Source organism: Haemorhous mexicanus (assembly GCF_027477595.1).
Source record: "Haemorhous mexicanus isolate bHaeMex1 chromosome 32 unlocalized genomic scaffold, bHaeMex1.pri SUPER_32_unloc_5, whole genome shotgun sequence".
NCBI classification, from domain to species: domain Eukaryota; kingdom Metazoa; phylum Chordata; class Aves; order Passeriformes; family Fringillidae; genus Haemorhous; species Haemorhous mexicanus.
Genome location: NW_026775986.1, coordinates 45,681 through 62,139, shown reverse-complemented (window position 1 = coordinate 62,139; position 16,459 = coordinate 45,681). Strand labels below are relative to the sequence as shown.

The 16,459-nt window shown below is 56.6% G+C and overlaps 1 protein-coding gene across 1 annotated transcript; it reads right to left on the bottom strand.

The window, feature by feature from the left end:
* Positions 1–2,582: 2,582 nt before the first annotated feature.
* PHF1 (PHD finger protein 1) lies at positions 2,583–16,427 on the bottom strand (the record flags this gene model as incomplete). Its single annotated transcript, XM_059837395.1, has 7 exons — positions 16,328–16,427; positions 15,163–15,386; positions 12,918–13,043; positions 7,685–7,766; positions 7,487–7,582; positions 5,098–5,186; positions 2,583–2,732 (listed from the first exon to the last, which is right to left on the bottom strand). Coding segments are annotated over exons 1-7 (867 nt in total), but the record flags the coding sequence as incomplete, so codon positions are not given.
* Positions 16,428–16,459: the final 32 nt, after the last annotated feature.

The window sequence follows — 16,459 nt, the reverse complement described above, 5'->3', positions numbered from 1 at the left end:
ATGTAGTGAATTTTGGGGAATTTTTGGGAAATGTAGTGAATTTTAGGGAAATTTAGGGAATTTTGGGGAATTTTTGGGAATTTTTTGGGAATTTTTTGGGAAATTTAGAGAAATTTACGGGAATTTTAGGGAAATTTTGGAGAATTTTGGGAAATTTAGGAAATTTTGGGGAATTTTTGGGAAATGCAGTGAATTTTGGGGAATTTTTGGGAAATGTAGTGAATTTTAGTGAAATTTAGGGAATTTAGGGGATTTTTTGGGAATTTTTTGGGAAATTTAGGGAGATTTAGAGAAATGTACGGGAATTTACGGGAACTTTAGGGAAATTTTGGGAAATTTAGGAAATTTTGGGGCATTTTGGGGAATTTTCTGGGGGTTTTGGGAGATTTCCAGGGGATTTTGGGGGGAAACCTGGGGGGATTTCTCCGGGGCTTTGGGGGATTTCTGGGAGCGTCTCTGGGTTCCAGCTTGGAACCGGGGCAAGGGCAGGGGAGAGGGGAATTCAGGGAATTTTCAGGGAATTTTGGGGAATTTTTGGGAATTTTAGGGAAATTTAGGGAATTTTCAGGAAATTTAGGGAAATGTAGGGAATTTTAGGGAAATTTAGGGAATTTTCGAGAATTTTTGGGAATTTTCAAGAACTTTGGGGAATTTACAGAAAATTTAAGGAATTGTAGGGAATTTTAGAGATTTTTGGGGAATTTTAGGGAAATGTAGGGAATTTTAGGGAAATTTAGGGAATTTTTTGAAATTTTAGGGAAATTTAGGGAATTTTTTGGAAATTTTAGAGAAATTTAGGGAATTTTAGGGAATTTTAGAGAATTTTAGGGAAATTTAGGGAAATTTAGGGAATTTTGGGGAATTTTGGGGAATTTTTGGGAATTTTTGGGAAATTTTGGGAATTTTAAAGAATTTTAGGGAATTTTGAGGAAATTTAGGGAATTTTCGAGAATCTTCTAGAACTTTGGGGAATTTTAGGGAAATTTAAGGAATTTTAGGGAATTTTAGAGAATTTTGGGGAATTTTAGGAAATTTTAGGGAAATTTAGGGAAATTTCAGGAATTCTGGGGAAATTTGAAAATTTTCTGGGGGTTTTGGGGGATTTTGGGGGAAACCTGGGGGGATTTCTCCGGGGCTTTGGGGGATTTCTGGGAGCGTCTCTGGGTTCCAGCTGGGAACGGGGGCAAGGGCAGGGGAGAGGGGAATTCAGGGAATTCAGGGAATTTTGGGGAATTTTGGGGAATTTTGGGAAATTTAGGGAATTTAAGGGAAATTTTGGGAAATTTAGGGAATTTTAGGGAAATTTCAGGAATTTAAGGGAAATTTCAGGAATTTTAGGGAAATTTCAGGAATTTTTGGGAATTTTAGGGAAATTTAGGGATTTTTTGAAATTTAGGGAAATTTAGGGAATTTTTGGTGAATTTAGGGAATTTTGGGGAATTTTCTGGGGGTTTTGGGGGATTTCAGGGGGATTTTGGGGGAAATTTGGGGGAATTTCTCTTGGAGCCCCCAGGTTCCAGCTGGGGTTTGGGGTGTTTTCGGGAATTTGGGAATTTTGGGGGATTTTTCAGGGATTTTCAGGGGTTTTGGGGGAGCACTGGGAGCACCCTCAGGTTCCAGCTGGGAATTCTGGGGGGCTCAGGAGGGGATTTGGGGATTTTGGGACATTTGGGAATTTGGGGGATTTTCCCGGCTTTTCTGGGGCCGTTTCTGGGCGGTTTTGGGTTATTTGGGGTGGGATTTTTTTTGGGGAATTCTGGGAATTTTCGGGATTTTTGGGACTGTGACTCCCAGGCCGGGCCTGCCACAGCAGCAGGGTCAGTGCTGGGGGTGGTGCAGGTGGAACTGGGGGCAGATTTGGGGGTTTTGGGGCCGGTTTGGGGTTATTTTGGCCGGGATTTTTTTAGGAATTCTGAGACATTTTTGGGAATTCTGGATTTTCAGGAACATCACTCACTGCTCCCTGCACTTTTGGGAGGTGCAGCAGTTGGTGCAGGGGGGAATTTGGGGCGGTTTTTGGGGTTTTGGGGCCATTTTGGGGCCGTGTCTGAGCGGATTTTGATGGGGCCTTTTGGGAATTCTAGGATTTTTTGGGGGGGGGGGGGGGGGGGGGGGAATTCCAGGATTTTTTGGGATTTTTGGGAATGTGACTCACTGCCCAATCTCCCTGCAGCTTTGGGTGGTGCTGGAGTTGTGCAGGGGGGAAGTTGGGGCAGATTTGGGGCCGTTTTTGGAGTCTCGGGGCTGTTTCTGAGCGGAATTTGATGGGGCCCTTTTGGCAATCCCGGGATTTTTTCGGGGATTCCAGGATTTTTGGGGGGATTTTTGGGAGCAGCACTCACTGCCCGGGCCTGCTGCAGCAGCAGGGTCAGTGCTGGAGGTCGTGCAGGTGCGGGGGGGGTCCCAGTTTGGGGGCAGATTTTGGGGTTTCGGGGCCGTTTCTGAGCGGATTTGGACGCGGGTTTTTTGGGAGTGGCGGGATTTTTGGGAATGGCGGGTTTTTTGGGAATGGTGGGATTTTTGGGAATGGCGGGGGTTTTTGGGAATGGCGGGGGTTTTTGGGAATGGCGGGGAGCACTCACTGCCCGGGCCCCGCCGCAGTAGCAGTAGCAGTGCTGGAGGTTGTGCAGGTGCGGGGGGTCCCAGTCCAGCGCTCCGAGCGCGTACGGCAGCACCGACTTCATCCGCAGCATCGCCCGCGCCTGCGGGCCCCGCCGGAGCGCCCCGCCCCGCTGGGAAAAACCGGGAATTACACCGGGAATGACACCGGGAACGGCCCCGCCGGAGCGCCCCGCCCCGCTGGGAAAAACCGGGAATTACACCGGGAAAAACCGGGAACGGCCCCGCCGGAGCGCCCCGCCCCGCTGGGAAAAACCGGGAATTACACCGGAATGACACCGGGAACGGCCCCGCCGGAGCGCCCCGCCCCGCTGGGAAAAACCGGGAATTGCACCGGGAATTACACCGGGAATTACACCGGGAAGGGCCCCGCCGGAGCGCCCCGCCCCGCTGGGAAAAACCGGGAATTGCACCGGGAATTACACCGGGAATTACACCGGGAAGGGCCCCGCCGGAGCGCCCCGCCCCGCTGGGAAAAACCGGGAATGACACCGGGAATGACACCGGGAATAAACACCGGGAACGGCCCCGCCGGAGCGCCCCGCCCCGCTGGGAAAAACCGGGAATAAACACCGGGAATGACACCGGGAACGGCCCCCGCCGGAGCGCCCCCGCCCCGCTGGGAAAAACCGGGAATTACACCGGGAAAAACCGGGAATAAACACCGGGAATGACACCGGGAAGGGCCCCGCCGGAGCGCCCCGCCCCGCTGGGAAAAACCGGGAATTACACCGGGAAAAACCGGGAATAAACACCGGGAATGACACCGGGAACGGCCCCCGCCGGAGCGCCCCGCCCCGCTGGGAAAAACCGGGAATTGCACCGGGAATTACACCGGGAATGACACCGGGAAGGGCCCCGCCGGAGCGCCCCCGCCCCCGCTGGGAAAAACCGGGAATGACACCGGGAAAAACCGGGAATAAACACCGGGAATGACACCGGGAAGGGCCCCGCCGGAGCGCCCCGCCCCGCTGGGAAAAACCGGGAATGACACCGGGAACGGCCCCGCCGGAGCGCCCCGCCCCGCTGGGAAAAACCGGGAATAAACACCGGGAATGACACCGGGAAGGGCCCCGCCGGAGCGCCCCGCCCCGCTGGGGTGGGAAAACCGGGAATGACACCGGGAATGACACCGGGAACGGCCCCGCCGGAGCGCCCCGCCCCGCTGGGAAAAACCAGGAATTACACCGGGGAATTACACCGGGAATGGCCCCGCCGGAGCGCTCCGCCCCGCTGGGAAAAACCGGGAATTACACCGGGAATGACACCGGGAATAACACCGGGAATGGCACCGGGAATGGCCCCGCCAGAGCGCCCCGCCTCGCTGGGGGAAACCGGGAATTACACCGGGAAAAACCGGGAATAAACACCGGGAAAAACCGGGAATAAACACCGGGAATGACACCGGAATTCACACCGGGAATGACACCGGGAATGACACCGGGAATGGCCCCGCCGGAGCGCCCCGCCCCGCTGGGAAAAACCGGGAATTACACCGGGAATAAACACCGGGAATGGCCCCGCCGGAGCGCCCCGCCCCGCTGGGGGAAACACCGGGAATGACCCCGGGAACGAGTGGGAATTCCAGCGGGAATGACCCCGGGAATTCCAGCAGGAATGAACAGGAAAACACCGGGAATGACCCCGGGAAAGACACCGGGAATGTGGGGGGAAAACCCAGGAATGACCCCGGGAATTACAGCGGGAACCAACGGGAAAACAGCGGGAATGAACCGGGAATGACCCCGGGAATGGCTCCGGGAATGGCCCCCGGGAATGGCCCCGGGAAACCCGCGGGAATTGCAGCGGGCATTGCCGGGAATTCCCGCGGGAATCTCGGGGATTCCCAGGAACGACATCGGGAAATGAACAAATCAGGGTGGGAACTGCAAAAAAAGGAGTTAGGGCCCCAAAAATTGGGATTTCCACCCCAGGATTGGGAGTTTGGGCCCCAAAAATTGGGATTTCCACCCCAGGGTTGGGAGTTTGGGCCCCAAAAATTGGGATTTCCACCCCAGGATTCGGGGGTTGGGTCGCAGAACTGGGATCGGGACAGCCAGAAATTGGAATCGCATCCCAAACCTTGGAGTTTAGACCCCAAAAATAAGGGACTGGAACCTCCCAAAATTTGGAGTTTAGATCCCCAAAACTGGGGTTTGGAACCCAAAATTCGGAGTTGGAACCCAAAATTGGAGGCCCAAAGTTTTTGATCCCAAAACTGGGACTGGACCCCAAAAAACTGGGAACTCTGAGCCCGAAAAATGGGAAATTTGGGCCAAAACCCCAGGAACTTAGGTCCCAAAGCTGGGATTTGGGGCGAATCCCGGGATCCTGGGGAGCCTCCCAGGGACGGGATTGGGGGAATTTTGGGGGATTTTTTTGGGAATTTTTGGGGATTTTTTTGGGAAATTTTGGGGGGAATTTTTTTTTTAATTTTTTGGGAATTTTTGGGAGAATTTGGGGCGATTCCGGGCTCACCTTGGTGGCCACGGCGAAGACGCAGCGGCGGCAGCTCCAGGGGGCGGCGCCGCCGGGGGGCGGGGGCACGTGGCAGCGCTGGTGGTAGGCTGGGAACGGGCAATTCCCGCAATTCCTGGGAATTCTCCGGGAATCCCGCACCCCCCTCCTTCCTCCCAGCCCCTCCCCCTCTCTTCCCGCCGTCATTCCCTTTTTTTTTGGGTGGTTTTTGGCCCAAATCCACTTCCCCTCCCCCCTCCTTTTCCCATATTTTTCCCGTTCCTCCTGGGTTTTTTCCCCGTTTTCCAACCCCATTCCCACTTTTCCCTCTTTCCCACCCAAATCCCAGGTTTCTCCCATTTTTCCAACCTTTCAGGGGATTCTCCCATTTTCCCCCTCCCCCCCATTTTCCCGTCGAAATTCCCATTTTTTCCCAGCCATCTCACCTCAATTCCCATTTCCCTCCCCCATTCCCATTTTCCCACCCCAATCCCATTTTTCCCCATTTTTCCCACTTTGGAGGGGATTTCCCCACCCTTTCCCCATTTTCCCCACTCTCTATTCCCATTCCCCCCATTTTCCGTGGTTTTCCCCGTTTTTATCCCCCTGGTTTCCCCATCTCTCCCGTTCTCCCCCATTTCCAGCCCCGATTTTCCCATTTCTAGCCCCGATTTTCCCATTTTTATCCCCGATTTTCCCATTTCTATCCCCGATTTTCCCATTTTCCCCTCAGTTTTTCTCATTTCCCCCCCCCCCCCCGCCATTTCCCCCGGTTTTATTCTCATTTTTATCCCCCCATTTTTCCCTGTTTTCCCCACTTTTTCTCCCCATTTCCCCCCCGTTTTTCTCCCTGTTTCCCCCCGCTTTCATCCCCATTTTTCCCATTTTTTTCCCCATTTTCCTCCCATTTTTTGCTGACCGCGGCCGCACTTCCCACACCAGCACAGGGAATTTTTGGGATTTCGGGAATTCTCGATGCAGACGCCATTTCACCCATTTCCCCCGTTTTTCCCCCATTTTCCCCCCGTTTTCCCCATTTTCCCCTTTTCCCTTTCCATGTTTTCCCCTCTACCCCCATTTCCCCTCCTTTCCTCCCCATTTCCCTGTAGTTTTTCCCCATTTTCCTCGTTTTTTCCCCCGAATTTTACCCATTTCCCCCATTTTTATCCCCGTTTTCTCCCCATTATCCCTTTCCCCCATATTTCCCCCTTTCCCCCTGTTGTTCCGTTTCCCCTCCCATTTTTCCCTTTTTTTTCCCCGGTTTTTCCCTGACCGTGGCCGCACTTCCCGCAGCGGACCAGGGAATTGTCGGGATTTTTTCCCCCGTTCCCCCCCCCGTTTTTCCCAGTTTTTTTTTACCCCTTTCCCCCCATTTTCCCCCTGTTTTTCCCGGTTTTTCCCCATTTTTCCCCTTGTTTTCCCCGGTTTTTCCCTGACCGTGGCCGCACTTCCCGCAGCGGACCAGGGAATTGTCGGGATTTTTCCCCCCGTTCCCCCCCCGTTTTTCCCAGTTTTTTTTTTACTCCTTTCCCCCCATTTTCCCCCTGTTTTTCCCGGTTTGTCCCCATTTTTCCCGTTTTTTCCCCGGTTTTTCGCTGACCGCGGCCGCACTTCCCGCAGCGGACCAGGGAATTTTCGGGATTTTTCCCCCGTTCCCCCCCCGTTTTTCCCAGTTTTTTTTTTTTACCCCTTTCCCCCCATTTTCCCCCTGTTTTTCCCGGTTTTTCCCCATTTTTCCCGGTTTTTTCCCCGGTTTTTCGCTGACCGCGGCCGCACTTCCCGCACTGGACCAGGGAATTTTCGGGATTTTTCCCCCGTTCCCCCCCCGTTTTTCCCAGTTTTTTTTTTTACCCCTTTCCCCCCATTTTCCCCCTGTTTTTCCCGGTTTTTCCCCATTTTTCCCGTTTTTTCCCCAGTTTTTCGCTGACCGCGGCCGCACTTCCCGCAGCGGACCAGGGAATTTTCGGGATTTTTCCCCCGTTCCCCCCCCCCAGTTTTTCCCAGGTTGTTTTTTACCCCTTTCCCCCTGTTTTTCCCGGTTTTTCCCCATTTTTCCCGTTTTTTCCCCAGTTTTTCGCTGACCGTGGCCGCACTTCCCGCAGCGGACCAGGGAATTTTCGGGATTTTTCCCCCGTTCCCCCCCCCGTTTTTCCCAGTTTTTTTTTTACCCCTTTCCCCCCATTTTCCCCCTGTTTTTCCCGGTTTTGTCCCCATTTTTCCCGTTTTTTCCCCGGTTTTTCCCTGACCGCGGCCGCACTTCCCGCACTGGACCAGGGAATTTTCGGGATTTTTTCCCCCGTTTTTCTCCCCGTTTTCCCCCCAGTTTTTCCCAGGTTTTTTTTACCCCTTTCCCCCTGTTTTTCCCGGTTTTGTCCCCATTTTCCCCGTTTTTCCCCGGTTTTTCGCTGACCGTGGCCGCACTTCCCGCAGCGGACCAGGGAATTGTCGGGATTTCGGGAATTCCCGGCGCAGACGCAGCACGAGGGGTCGTCCCCGGGCACGGCGGCTGGGGGGACGCCAGGAAGGGGTTAAACCCTCAGCCAATGAGCCGCTAATGAGCCGCTAATTAGTCACTGATGAACGGGTTAATTGGGGGATTCCGGCTCACCCGGGCTGATGTCTTTCCAGAGAACGAAAAACTGGGAATTGTCCTCGAACTGGATCAAACAGCCCCGGCGGGAGGCGTCCACCTGCGGGGAGCCGGAGGGGGGATGGGGGGTTTGGGGGATTTGGGGGGGATTGTGGGGGATTTGGGGGGGATTTTGGGGATTTTGGGGGGGATTGTGAGGGGATTTGGGAGGGATTTGGGGGATTGTGGGGGAGGTTTGGGAGGGATTTGGGAGGGACTTGGGAGAGATTTGGGGATTTTGGGGGGGATTTGGGAGGGATTTGGGGGGATTTGGGGGATTGTGGGGGAGGTTTGGGAGGGATTTGGGAGGGATTTGGGGGATTTTTGGGATTTTGGGGGATTTGGGAGGGATTTGGGAGGGATTTGGGGGATTGTGGGGGAGGTTTGGGAGGGATTTGGGAGAGATTTTGGGGATTTTGGGGGATTTGGGGGGGATTTGGGGGATTTTGGGGGGATTTGGGGGGATTTGGGGGATTTGGGGGATTTTGGGGGGATTTGGGGGATTTTGGGGGGATTTGGGAGGGATTTGGGAGGGATTTGGGGGATTTGGGGGATTTTGGGGGGATTTGGGAGGGATTTGGGGGATTTTGGGGGGGATTTGGGGGATTTTGGGAGGGATTTGGGGGATTTTTGGGGGAGGTTTGGGAGGGATTTGGGAGAGATTTGGGGATTTTTGGGATTTTGTGGGATTTGGGAGGGATTTGGGGATTTTCGGGGAGGTTTGGGAGGGATTTGGGAGAGATTTGGGAGAGATTTGGGGGATTTTGGAGGGGATTTGGGAGGGATTGTGGGGATTTGGGGGATTTTGGGGGGATTTGGGGGGCATTTGGGGGGATTTGGGGGGATTTGGGAGAGATTTGGGGGATTGTGGGGGATTTTTGGGATTTTGGGGGGGATTTGGGAGGGATTTTGGGGATTTTGGGGGGGATTGTGGGGGATTTGGGAGGGATTTGGGGGATTGTGGGGGCGGTTTGGGAGGGATTTGGGAGGGATTTGGGAGAGATTTGGGGGATTTTTGGGATTTTGGGGGGGATTTGGGGGGGATTTGGGGGGATTTGGGAGAGATTTGGGGATTTTGGGGGGGAATTGGGAGGGATTTGGGGGGATTTGGGAGGGATTTGGGAGAGATTTGGGGGATTTTTGGGATTTTGGGCCGATTTGGGAGGGATTTGGGGGATTGTGGGGGAGGTTTGGGAGGGATTTGGGAGAGATTTTGGGGATTTTTGGGATTTTGGGGGGATTTGGGAGGGATTTGGGGGATTGTGGGGGAGGTTTGGGAGGGATTTGGGAGGGATTTGGGAGAGATTTGGTGGATTTTTGGGATTTTGGGGGGATTTGGGAGGGATTTGGGGGATTTGGGAGGGATTGGGGGGATTTTTGGGGAGGTTTGGGAGGGATTTGGGAGGGATTGGGGGGATTTTTGGGATTTTGGGGGGGATTTGGGAGGGATTTGGGGGATTTTGGGGGAGGTTTGGAAGGGATTTGGGAGAGATTTGGGGGATTTTTGGGATTTTGGGGGGATTTGGGAGGGATTTGGGGGATTTTGGGGGGGATTTGGGAGGGATTTGGGAGAGATTTGGGGATTTTGGGGGGGATTTGGGGGGATTTGAGGGATTGTGGGAGAGGTTTGGGAGGGATTTGGGGGTTTTTTGGGGATTTTGGGGGGGATTTGGGAGGGATTTGGGGGATTGTGGGGGAGGTTTGGGAGGGATTTGGGAGAGATTTGGGGATTTTGGGGGGGATTTGGGAGGGATTTGGGAGAGATTTGGGGGATTTTTGGGATTTTGGGGGGATTTGGGAGGGGGTCTGGGCAGACCTTGGGGAGATTTTGGGGGATTTGGAGGGAATTTGGGGAGATTTGGGGGTTTTAGGGGCTGGGTTTGGCGGGCTTGGGCCGATTTTGGGGCGGGTTTTTTGGGGTGGTTTTGGGTATTTTGGGCTGTTTTGGGTGGTTTGGGCTGGTTTGGGGAAGCTCTGGGGGGTTTTGCGCTGGTTTAGGGAGTCTGGGGGTGCTGGCTGGTTTGGGCTGGTTTGGGCTGGTTCGGGGTGGTTTTAGGAGGTTTTGGGGTGGAGAGTTGGAGGGTGGTTTGGGGGCATTTGGGGCTGGTTTTGGGGTGTTTTAGGGGTGGTTTTGGGGTGTTTCAGGGGTAGTTTGGGGCTGGTTTTGGGGTGGTTTTGGGGTGTTTCAGGGGTGTTTTAGGGGTGGTTTGGGGCTGGTTTTGGGGTGTTTAGGGCTGGTTTTGGGGTGTTTTAGGGGTGGTTTTGGGGTTTTTTAGGGGTGGTTTTGGGCTGGTTTGGGGGTGTTTCAGGGGCGGTTTGGGGCCGGTTTTGGGGCATTTAGGGGTGGTTTAGGGGGGTTTAGGGCTGGTTTTGGGGTGTTTTAGGGGTGGTTTTGGGGGGTTTTAGGGCTGGTTTTGGGGTGTTTTAGGGGTGGTTTTGGGGTGTTTCAGGGGTGTTTTAGGGGTGGTTTGGGGCTGGTTTTGGGGTGTTTAGGGCTGGTTTTGGGGTGTTTTAGGGCTGGTTTTGGGGTGTTTTAGGGGTGGTTTTGGGGTGTTTTCAGGGTGGATCTGGGGCATTTGGGGCTGTTTTTGGGGGGTTTTAGGGGTGGTTTTGGGGCATTTAGGGCTGGTTTTGGGGTGTTTTAGGGGTGGTTTTGGGCTTGTTTTGGGGTGTTTTAGGGGTGGTTTTGGGCTTGTTTTGGGGTGTTTTAGGGGTGGTTTTGGGGGGTTTTAGGGGTGGTTTGGGGCTGGTTTTGGGGCATTTGGGGCTGGTTTTGGGGTGTTTTAGGGGTGGTTTTGGGGCATTTAGGGCTGGTTTTGGGGTGTTTTAGGGGTGGTTTTGGGGTGGTTAGGGCTGGTTTTGGGGTGTTTTAGGGGTGGTTTTGGGGTGTTTTAGGGGGGGTTTTAGGGGTGGTTTTGGGGTGTTTTAGGGCTGGTTTTTGTGAGTTCTGGGTCAGTTTGGGGAGTTTTAGGGGAGGTTTTGGGGTTTTTTAGGGCTGGTTTTGGGGTGTTTTCAGGGTGGATCTGGGGCATTTGGGGCTGTTTTTGGGGGGTTTTAGGGGTGGTTTTGGGGTGTTTTAGGGCTGGTTTTTGTGAGTTCTGGGTCAGTTTGGGGAGTTTTAGGGGAGGTTTTGGGCTGCTTTAGGGTTGGTTTGGGTCTGTTTCCAGGCCGTTCTTGGGTTCTTTTGGGACCATTTTGGGGCTGGTTTTGCGCCCCTTTTTGGGCTGATTTTTGTGCTGTTTTGGGGTTGGGTTTGCTCTGATTTTTGGGATTTTTTGGACTGTTTTTTTGGGGTTTTGGGGCTGTTTTGGGGCTGGGTTTTGTCTCATTTTTGGCTGGTTTGGGGCTGTTTTGGGGTTGTTTTTCTGGCTGGCTTTGAGTGGGTTTTAAGCTGATTTTTGGGGCTGGTTTTGGGCTATTTTAGGACGGTGTAAAAGCTATTTTTGGGCTGGTACAGGGCTGGGTTTGGGGCTGGGTTTGGGCTGGGTTTGGGGCTGGGTTTGGGGCTGGGTTTGGGGGGTGATTTTGGGCCGATTTGGAGCTGGGTTTGGGCTGATTTTAGAGCTGGGTTTGGGCTGATTTAGGGCTGTTTCAGGGCCATTTTGGGGCTGTTTCAGGGCCATTTTGGGGGCCATTTTGAGGGTGTTTCAGGGCTGGCTTTGGGCCTTTTTTGGGCTGTTTCAAGGCCATTTTGGAGTCTGATTCCCGGCAGTTTCAGGGTCGGTGTGGGGGCTGTTTCTGGGTTGGGTTTTGGGCTGGTTTAGGGCTGTTTCAGGGCCGCTGTGGGGCAGTTTCAGGGCTGTTTTGGGGCTGTTTCAAGGCTGTTTTGGGGCTGTTTCAGGGCTGTTTTGGGGCTGTTTCAGGGCTGGTTTAGGGCTGTTTCAGGGCCGCTGTGGGGCTGTTTTGGGGCTGTTTCAGGGCTGTTTCAGGGCTGTTTTGGGCAGTTTCAGGCAGTTTTGGGGCTGTTTCTGGACTGGTTTTGGGCTGTTTCAGAGCTGGTTTGGGGCAGTTTCAGGGCCATTTTGGGGCTGTTCTGGGGCTGTTTCGGGGCTGTTTGGGGCTGTTTCGGGGCCATTCTGGGGCTGTTCTGGGGCAGTTTGGGGCTGTTTCAGGGCCACTTTGGGGTTATCTGGGGCTGGTTTGGGCAGTTTCAGGGCTGTTTCGGGGCTGTTTGGGGCTATTTTGTAGCTGGTTTGGGGCTGTTTCAGGGCCATTTTGGGGCTGTTCTGGGGCTGTTCTGGGGCTGTTTTGGGGCTCTTTGGGGCAGTTTGGGGCTGTTCTGGGGCAGTTTTGGGCAGTTTTGGGGCAGTTTGGGGCAGTTTGGGGCAGTTTTGGGGCAGTTTGGGGCAGTTTGGGGCAGTTTTGGGGCTGTTTCGGGGCAGTTTGGGGCAGTTTGGGGCTGTTTTGGGGCTGTTCTGGGGCTGTTCTGGGGCTGTTCTGGGGCAGTTTGGGGCTGTCTGGGGCAGTTTGGGGCAGTTTGGGGCTGTTTTGGGGCAGTTTTGGGGCAGTTTTGGGGCTGTTTTGGGGCAGTTTTGGGGCTGTTTGGGGCTGTTTGGGGCTGTTTGGGGGCTCTTTGGGGCTGTTCTGGGGCTGTTTTGGGGCAGTTTGGGGCAGTTTTGGGGCAGTTTGGGGCAGTTTTGGGGCTGTTTTGGGGCAGTTTGGGGCAGTTTGGGGCAGTTTTGGGGCAGTTTGGGGCAGTTTTGGGGCAGTTTGGGGCAGTTTTGGGGCAGTTTGGGGCAGTTTGGGGCAGTTTTGGGGCAGTTTTGGGGCTGTTTTGGGGCTGTTTGGGGCAGTTTGGGGCAGTTTGGGGCAGTTTTGGGCAGTTTGGGGCAGTTTTGGGGCAGTTTTGGGGCAGTTTGGGGCAGTTTTGGGGCAGTTTGGGGCAGTTTTGGGGCAGTTTGGGGCTGTTTGGGGCTGTTTGGGGGCTCTTTGGGGCTGTTCTGGGGCTGTTTTGGGGCAGTTTGGGGCAGTTTTGGGGCAGTTTTGGGGCAGTTTGGGGCAGTTTTGGGGCAGTTTGGGGCAGTTTGGGGCAGTTTGGGGCTGGTTTGGGGCAGTTTTGGGGCAGTTTTGGGGCAGTTTTGGGGCTGTTTGGGGCAGTTTGGGGCAGTTTGGGGCAGTTTGGGGCAGTTTTGGGGCTGTTTGGGGCAGTTTTGGGGCTGTTTGGGGCAGTTTGGGGCAGTTTGGGGCAGTTTGGGGCAGTTTGGGGTCCCACCTTCTTGACCACGCCCAGGTAGAGCAGTCCGTCTGTCCAGCGGGCCAGCACGTCCTGCCCCTCCCCGATCTGGGGGGGCTTCGGGGGGCTCTGGGGGGGCGCCCCCCCCCCCCTCGGTGGCCTCCATCACACCCGGGGGCTGCGGGGCCAAAGCGGCGCTGGGACCCCAAAATGGGGGGGGAGGGGCTTGGGGGGGCCTGGGCTGGGGAAGGGTCCCAGTCTGGGGGAGGGTCCCAGTTTGGGAGGGTCCCAGTCTGGGGGGGTGTCCCAGTTTGGGGGGGTCCCAGTTTGGGGGGGTCCCAGTTTGGGGGAGGGTCCCAGTTTGGAGGGGTCCCAGTTTGGGGGGGTCCCAGTTTGGGGGAGGGGTCCCAGTTTGGGGGGGGGGGGTCCCAGTTTGGGAGGGTCCCAGTTTGGGGGAGGGGTCTCAGTCTGGGGGAGGGTTCCAGTTTGGGGGGGGTCCCAGTTTGGGGGAGGGGTCTCAGTCTGGGGGAGGGTTCCAGTTTGGGAGGAGGGGTCCCAGTTTGGGGGGGGTCCCAGTTTGGAGGGGGTCCCAGTTTGGGGGAGGGGTCTCAGTCTGGGTGAGGGTTCCAGTTTGGGGGGGGGTCCCAGTTTGGGGGGGTCACAGTTGGGAGAAGGGTCCCAGTTTGGGAGTTTCCCTTTTTTTGTGGGGGGGGGGGGTCCCAGTTTGGGGAAAGATCCCAGTTTGGGGGGGTTCTATTTTGGGGGATGGTCCCAGTTAGGGGGTCCCAGTTTGGGGGGTCCCAATTAGGGGAGGGGTCCTGGTTTGGGGGGTTCTCAGTTTAGGGGTCCCCGCTGGTAGAAAGGTCCCATTTGGGGGGTTCCCTTTTTGGGGGGGCAGTTCTGGGAGCTGTCCCGTTTTCAGGGTGGTCCCTTTGGGTGTCCCAGCTTGGGGGGGGGGGTCCCTACTTAGGGGGGTCCTGCTGGGGGCGTGTCCTGTTTGGGGGAGCGTGTCCGCCTTTGGGGGGGTCCCATTTTGGGGACTCAGGTTTGGGGGGCGGTCCCATCTTGGGGGTCCCGTTTTTGGGGGGGCTGTCCCTTTTTTGGGGGTCCCGTTTGGGGGGTCCCACGGGGGGATGGGTCCCGTGTTTGGGGGGCTGTCCCGTTTCCCGGGGGAGCTGACCCGATGTTTGGGGCTGTCCCGTTTTTGGGGGGGGGTGTGTCCCTATCTTTGGGCTGTCCCGTTTTTAGGGGGGGTGTCCCTATGTTTGGGGCTCTCCCGTTTTTGGGGGGGGTGTCCCTATGTTTGGGGCTCTCCCGTTTTTGGGGGGGGTGTCCCTATGTTTGGGGCTCTCCCGTTTTTGGGGGTGGGTGTCCCTATGTTTGGGCTGTCCCGTTTTTGGGGTGTGTCCCTATGTTTGGGCTGTCTCGTTTTTGGGGTGTGTCCCTATGTTGGGGCTGTCCCGTTTTTGGGGTGTGTCCCTATGTTTGGGGCTGTCCCGTTTTTGGGGGGTGTGTCCCTATGTTTGGGCTGTCCCGTTTTTGGGGTGTGTCCCTATGTTTGGGGCTGTCCCGTTTCCCGGGGGTGTGTCCCTATGTTTGGGCTGTCCCGTTTCCCGGGGGTGTGTCCCTATGTTTGGGCTGTCCCGTTTTTGGGGTTGTCCCGTCTTTGGGGGGGTGTCCGGTTTCCCGGGGGGCGGCTGTCCCGTTTTTGGGGGCGACTGTCGCGTGTTTGGGGGACTGTCCTGTTTTCCGGGGGTGTGTCCCTATGTTTGGGCTGTCCCGTTTTAGGGGTTGTCCCGTCTTTGGGGGGGTGTCCCGTTTTTGGGGGGGGTGTCCCGTTTTTGGGGGGCTATCCCTATGTTTGGGCTGTTCCGTTTTTGGTGGTGTCCCATTTCCCGGGGGAGCTGTCCCGATGTTTGGAGGTGTCCCATTTTGGGGGGGTATCCCGTTTTTTGGGGGGGGGTGCCCCTATGTTTGGGGCTGTCCCGTTTTTGGGGGCGTGTCCCGTTTTTGGGGGGGGGTGTCCCTATGTTTGGGGCTGTCCCGTTTTTGGGGGGGATGTCCCTATGTTTGGGGCTGTCCCGTTTTTGGTGGGGTGTCCCGTTTTTGGGGGGGGGGTGTCCCTATGTTTGGGGCTGTCCTGTTTTTGGGGGGGGGGGTGTCCCTATGTTTGGGGCTGTCCCGTTTTTGGGGGGGTGGGTCTCCCGTTTTTGGGGGGGGGTGTCCCTATGTTTGGGGCTGTCCCGTTTCCCGAGGGCCCGTCCCGCGCGGGGGGGGGTCTCACCCCGGCAGCGGGGGGGTCCCGAGGCTCTCCTGCCGGTCCCGGGGGGGGTCGCGGCCCCCCCAGCGCGGACCCCGAGCGGCCGCTGCGAGCGGCGGCGGCGGCGGCGGGGCCGTGACGCAGCAGCGGAGGCGCGGGGGGGGGCGGGGGGGGGGGCGAGCGAGGGCCGGCGGCACCGGGACCCCCCGGGGACCCCTCCGGGCCCCCCCGCGGCGGCGGCGCCGGTCCTGGGAGGGGGCGGGGCCAACGCCGAGACCCCAAAAACGCCCCCAAAATCCCCAAATCCGCCCCCCTTTCCCCCCCCCCAGCGGCCGGGGCTGCCCCGCCGGCCCCAGGCCACGCCCTTTGTGGTGAAAGCCACGCCCCCTAACGCGCCCGCAACGCCCGCTGCAGAGGGTGGAGCCGCGCCCACCGCTCGGAGACCACGCCCACGACGTGTTAGCCACGCCCATGGACACGCCCACTTAGCTGCTGTGCCCTAGCGGCCACGCCCACGCCCAGGCCCCGCCCCTTAGCCCCGCCCCTCGGCCCGCCGGGGGTTGGGGGAAATTTCGGAGTTTTGGGGCATTTGGGGGAATTTCGGGGGAATTTGGGGAGCCTGAGGAGGGGTTTGGGAGCCTGGAGCCCCTGGGGGGTTCTGGGGATTCGGGGGGAATTTGAGGGGATTTGGGGGTGTCTGGGAGAGGTTTTGGGGCTTTGGGTGGCTTTGGGGAGTTTTGGGGGAGGTTTGGTGTTGTCTGGGAAGGGTTTGGGGCAGATTTGTGGAGGTTTTGGGAGGATTTGGGGATGTTTTGGGAAGATCTAGGGATATTTTGGGCGGGTTTGGGAATATTTGGGCGGATTTAGGGATATTTTGGGCGGTTTTGGGGATGTTTTGGGTGGATTTGGGGAGTTTTGGGTGGATCTGGGGTTGTTTAGGGTGGATTTGGGGAGCTTTTGTGTAAATATGGGGATGTTCGGGCGCTGTGGACGCGGCTTGAGCTCAGGCCACGCCCCCGCCCCAACAACCAAAACAAGCCCGTGCCTTACATGGCCACGCCCACTACGTAAACCCCGCCTCATCCCATCTCCGCCAATCGCCGCCCACTCCCACCACACGGGCCCCGCCCCCTCTCCTCAAGCCCCTCAGCCGTTAGCCCTTGGCGGGGGAAACTCCTCCCTACCTAACCTCTCCCCGCGCTCCCATTGGCTGCCCCCGCGCCCGCCCCGATCTCCCATTGGCTGAACCTCACGGGGGCGGGACAATCCCTCCCAACTCGCCCCGCCATTGGCCGCGGCGCGGGACCTAATAGGCGCGCGG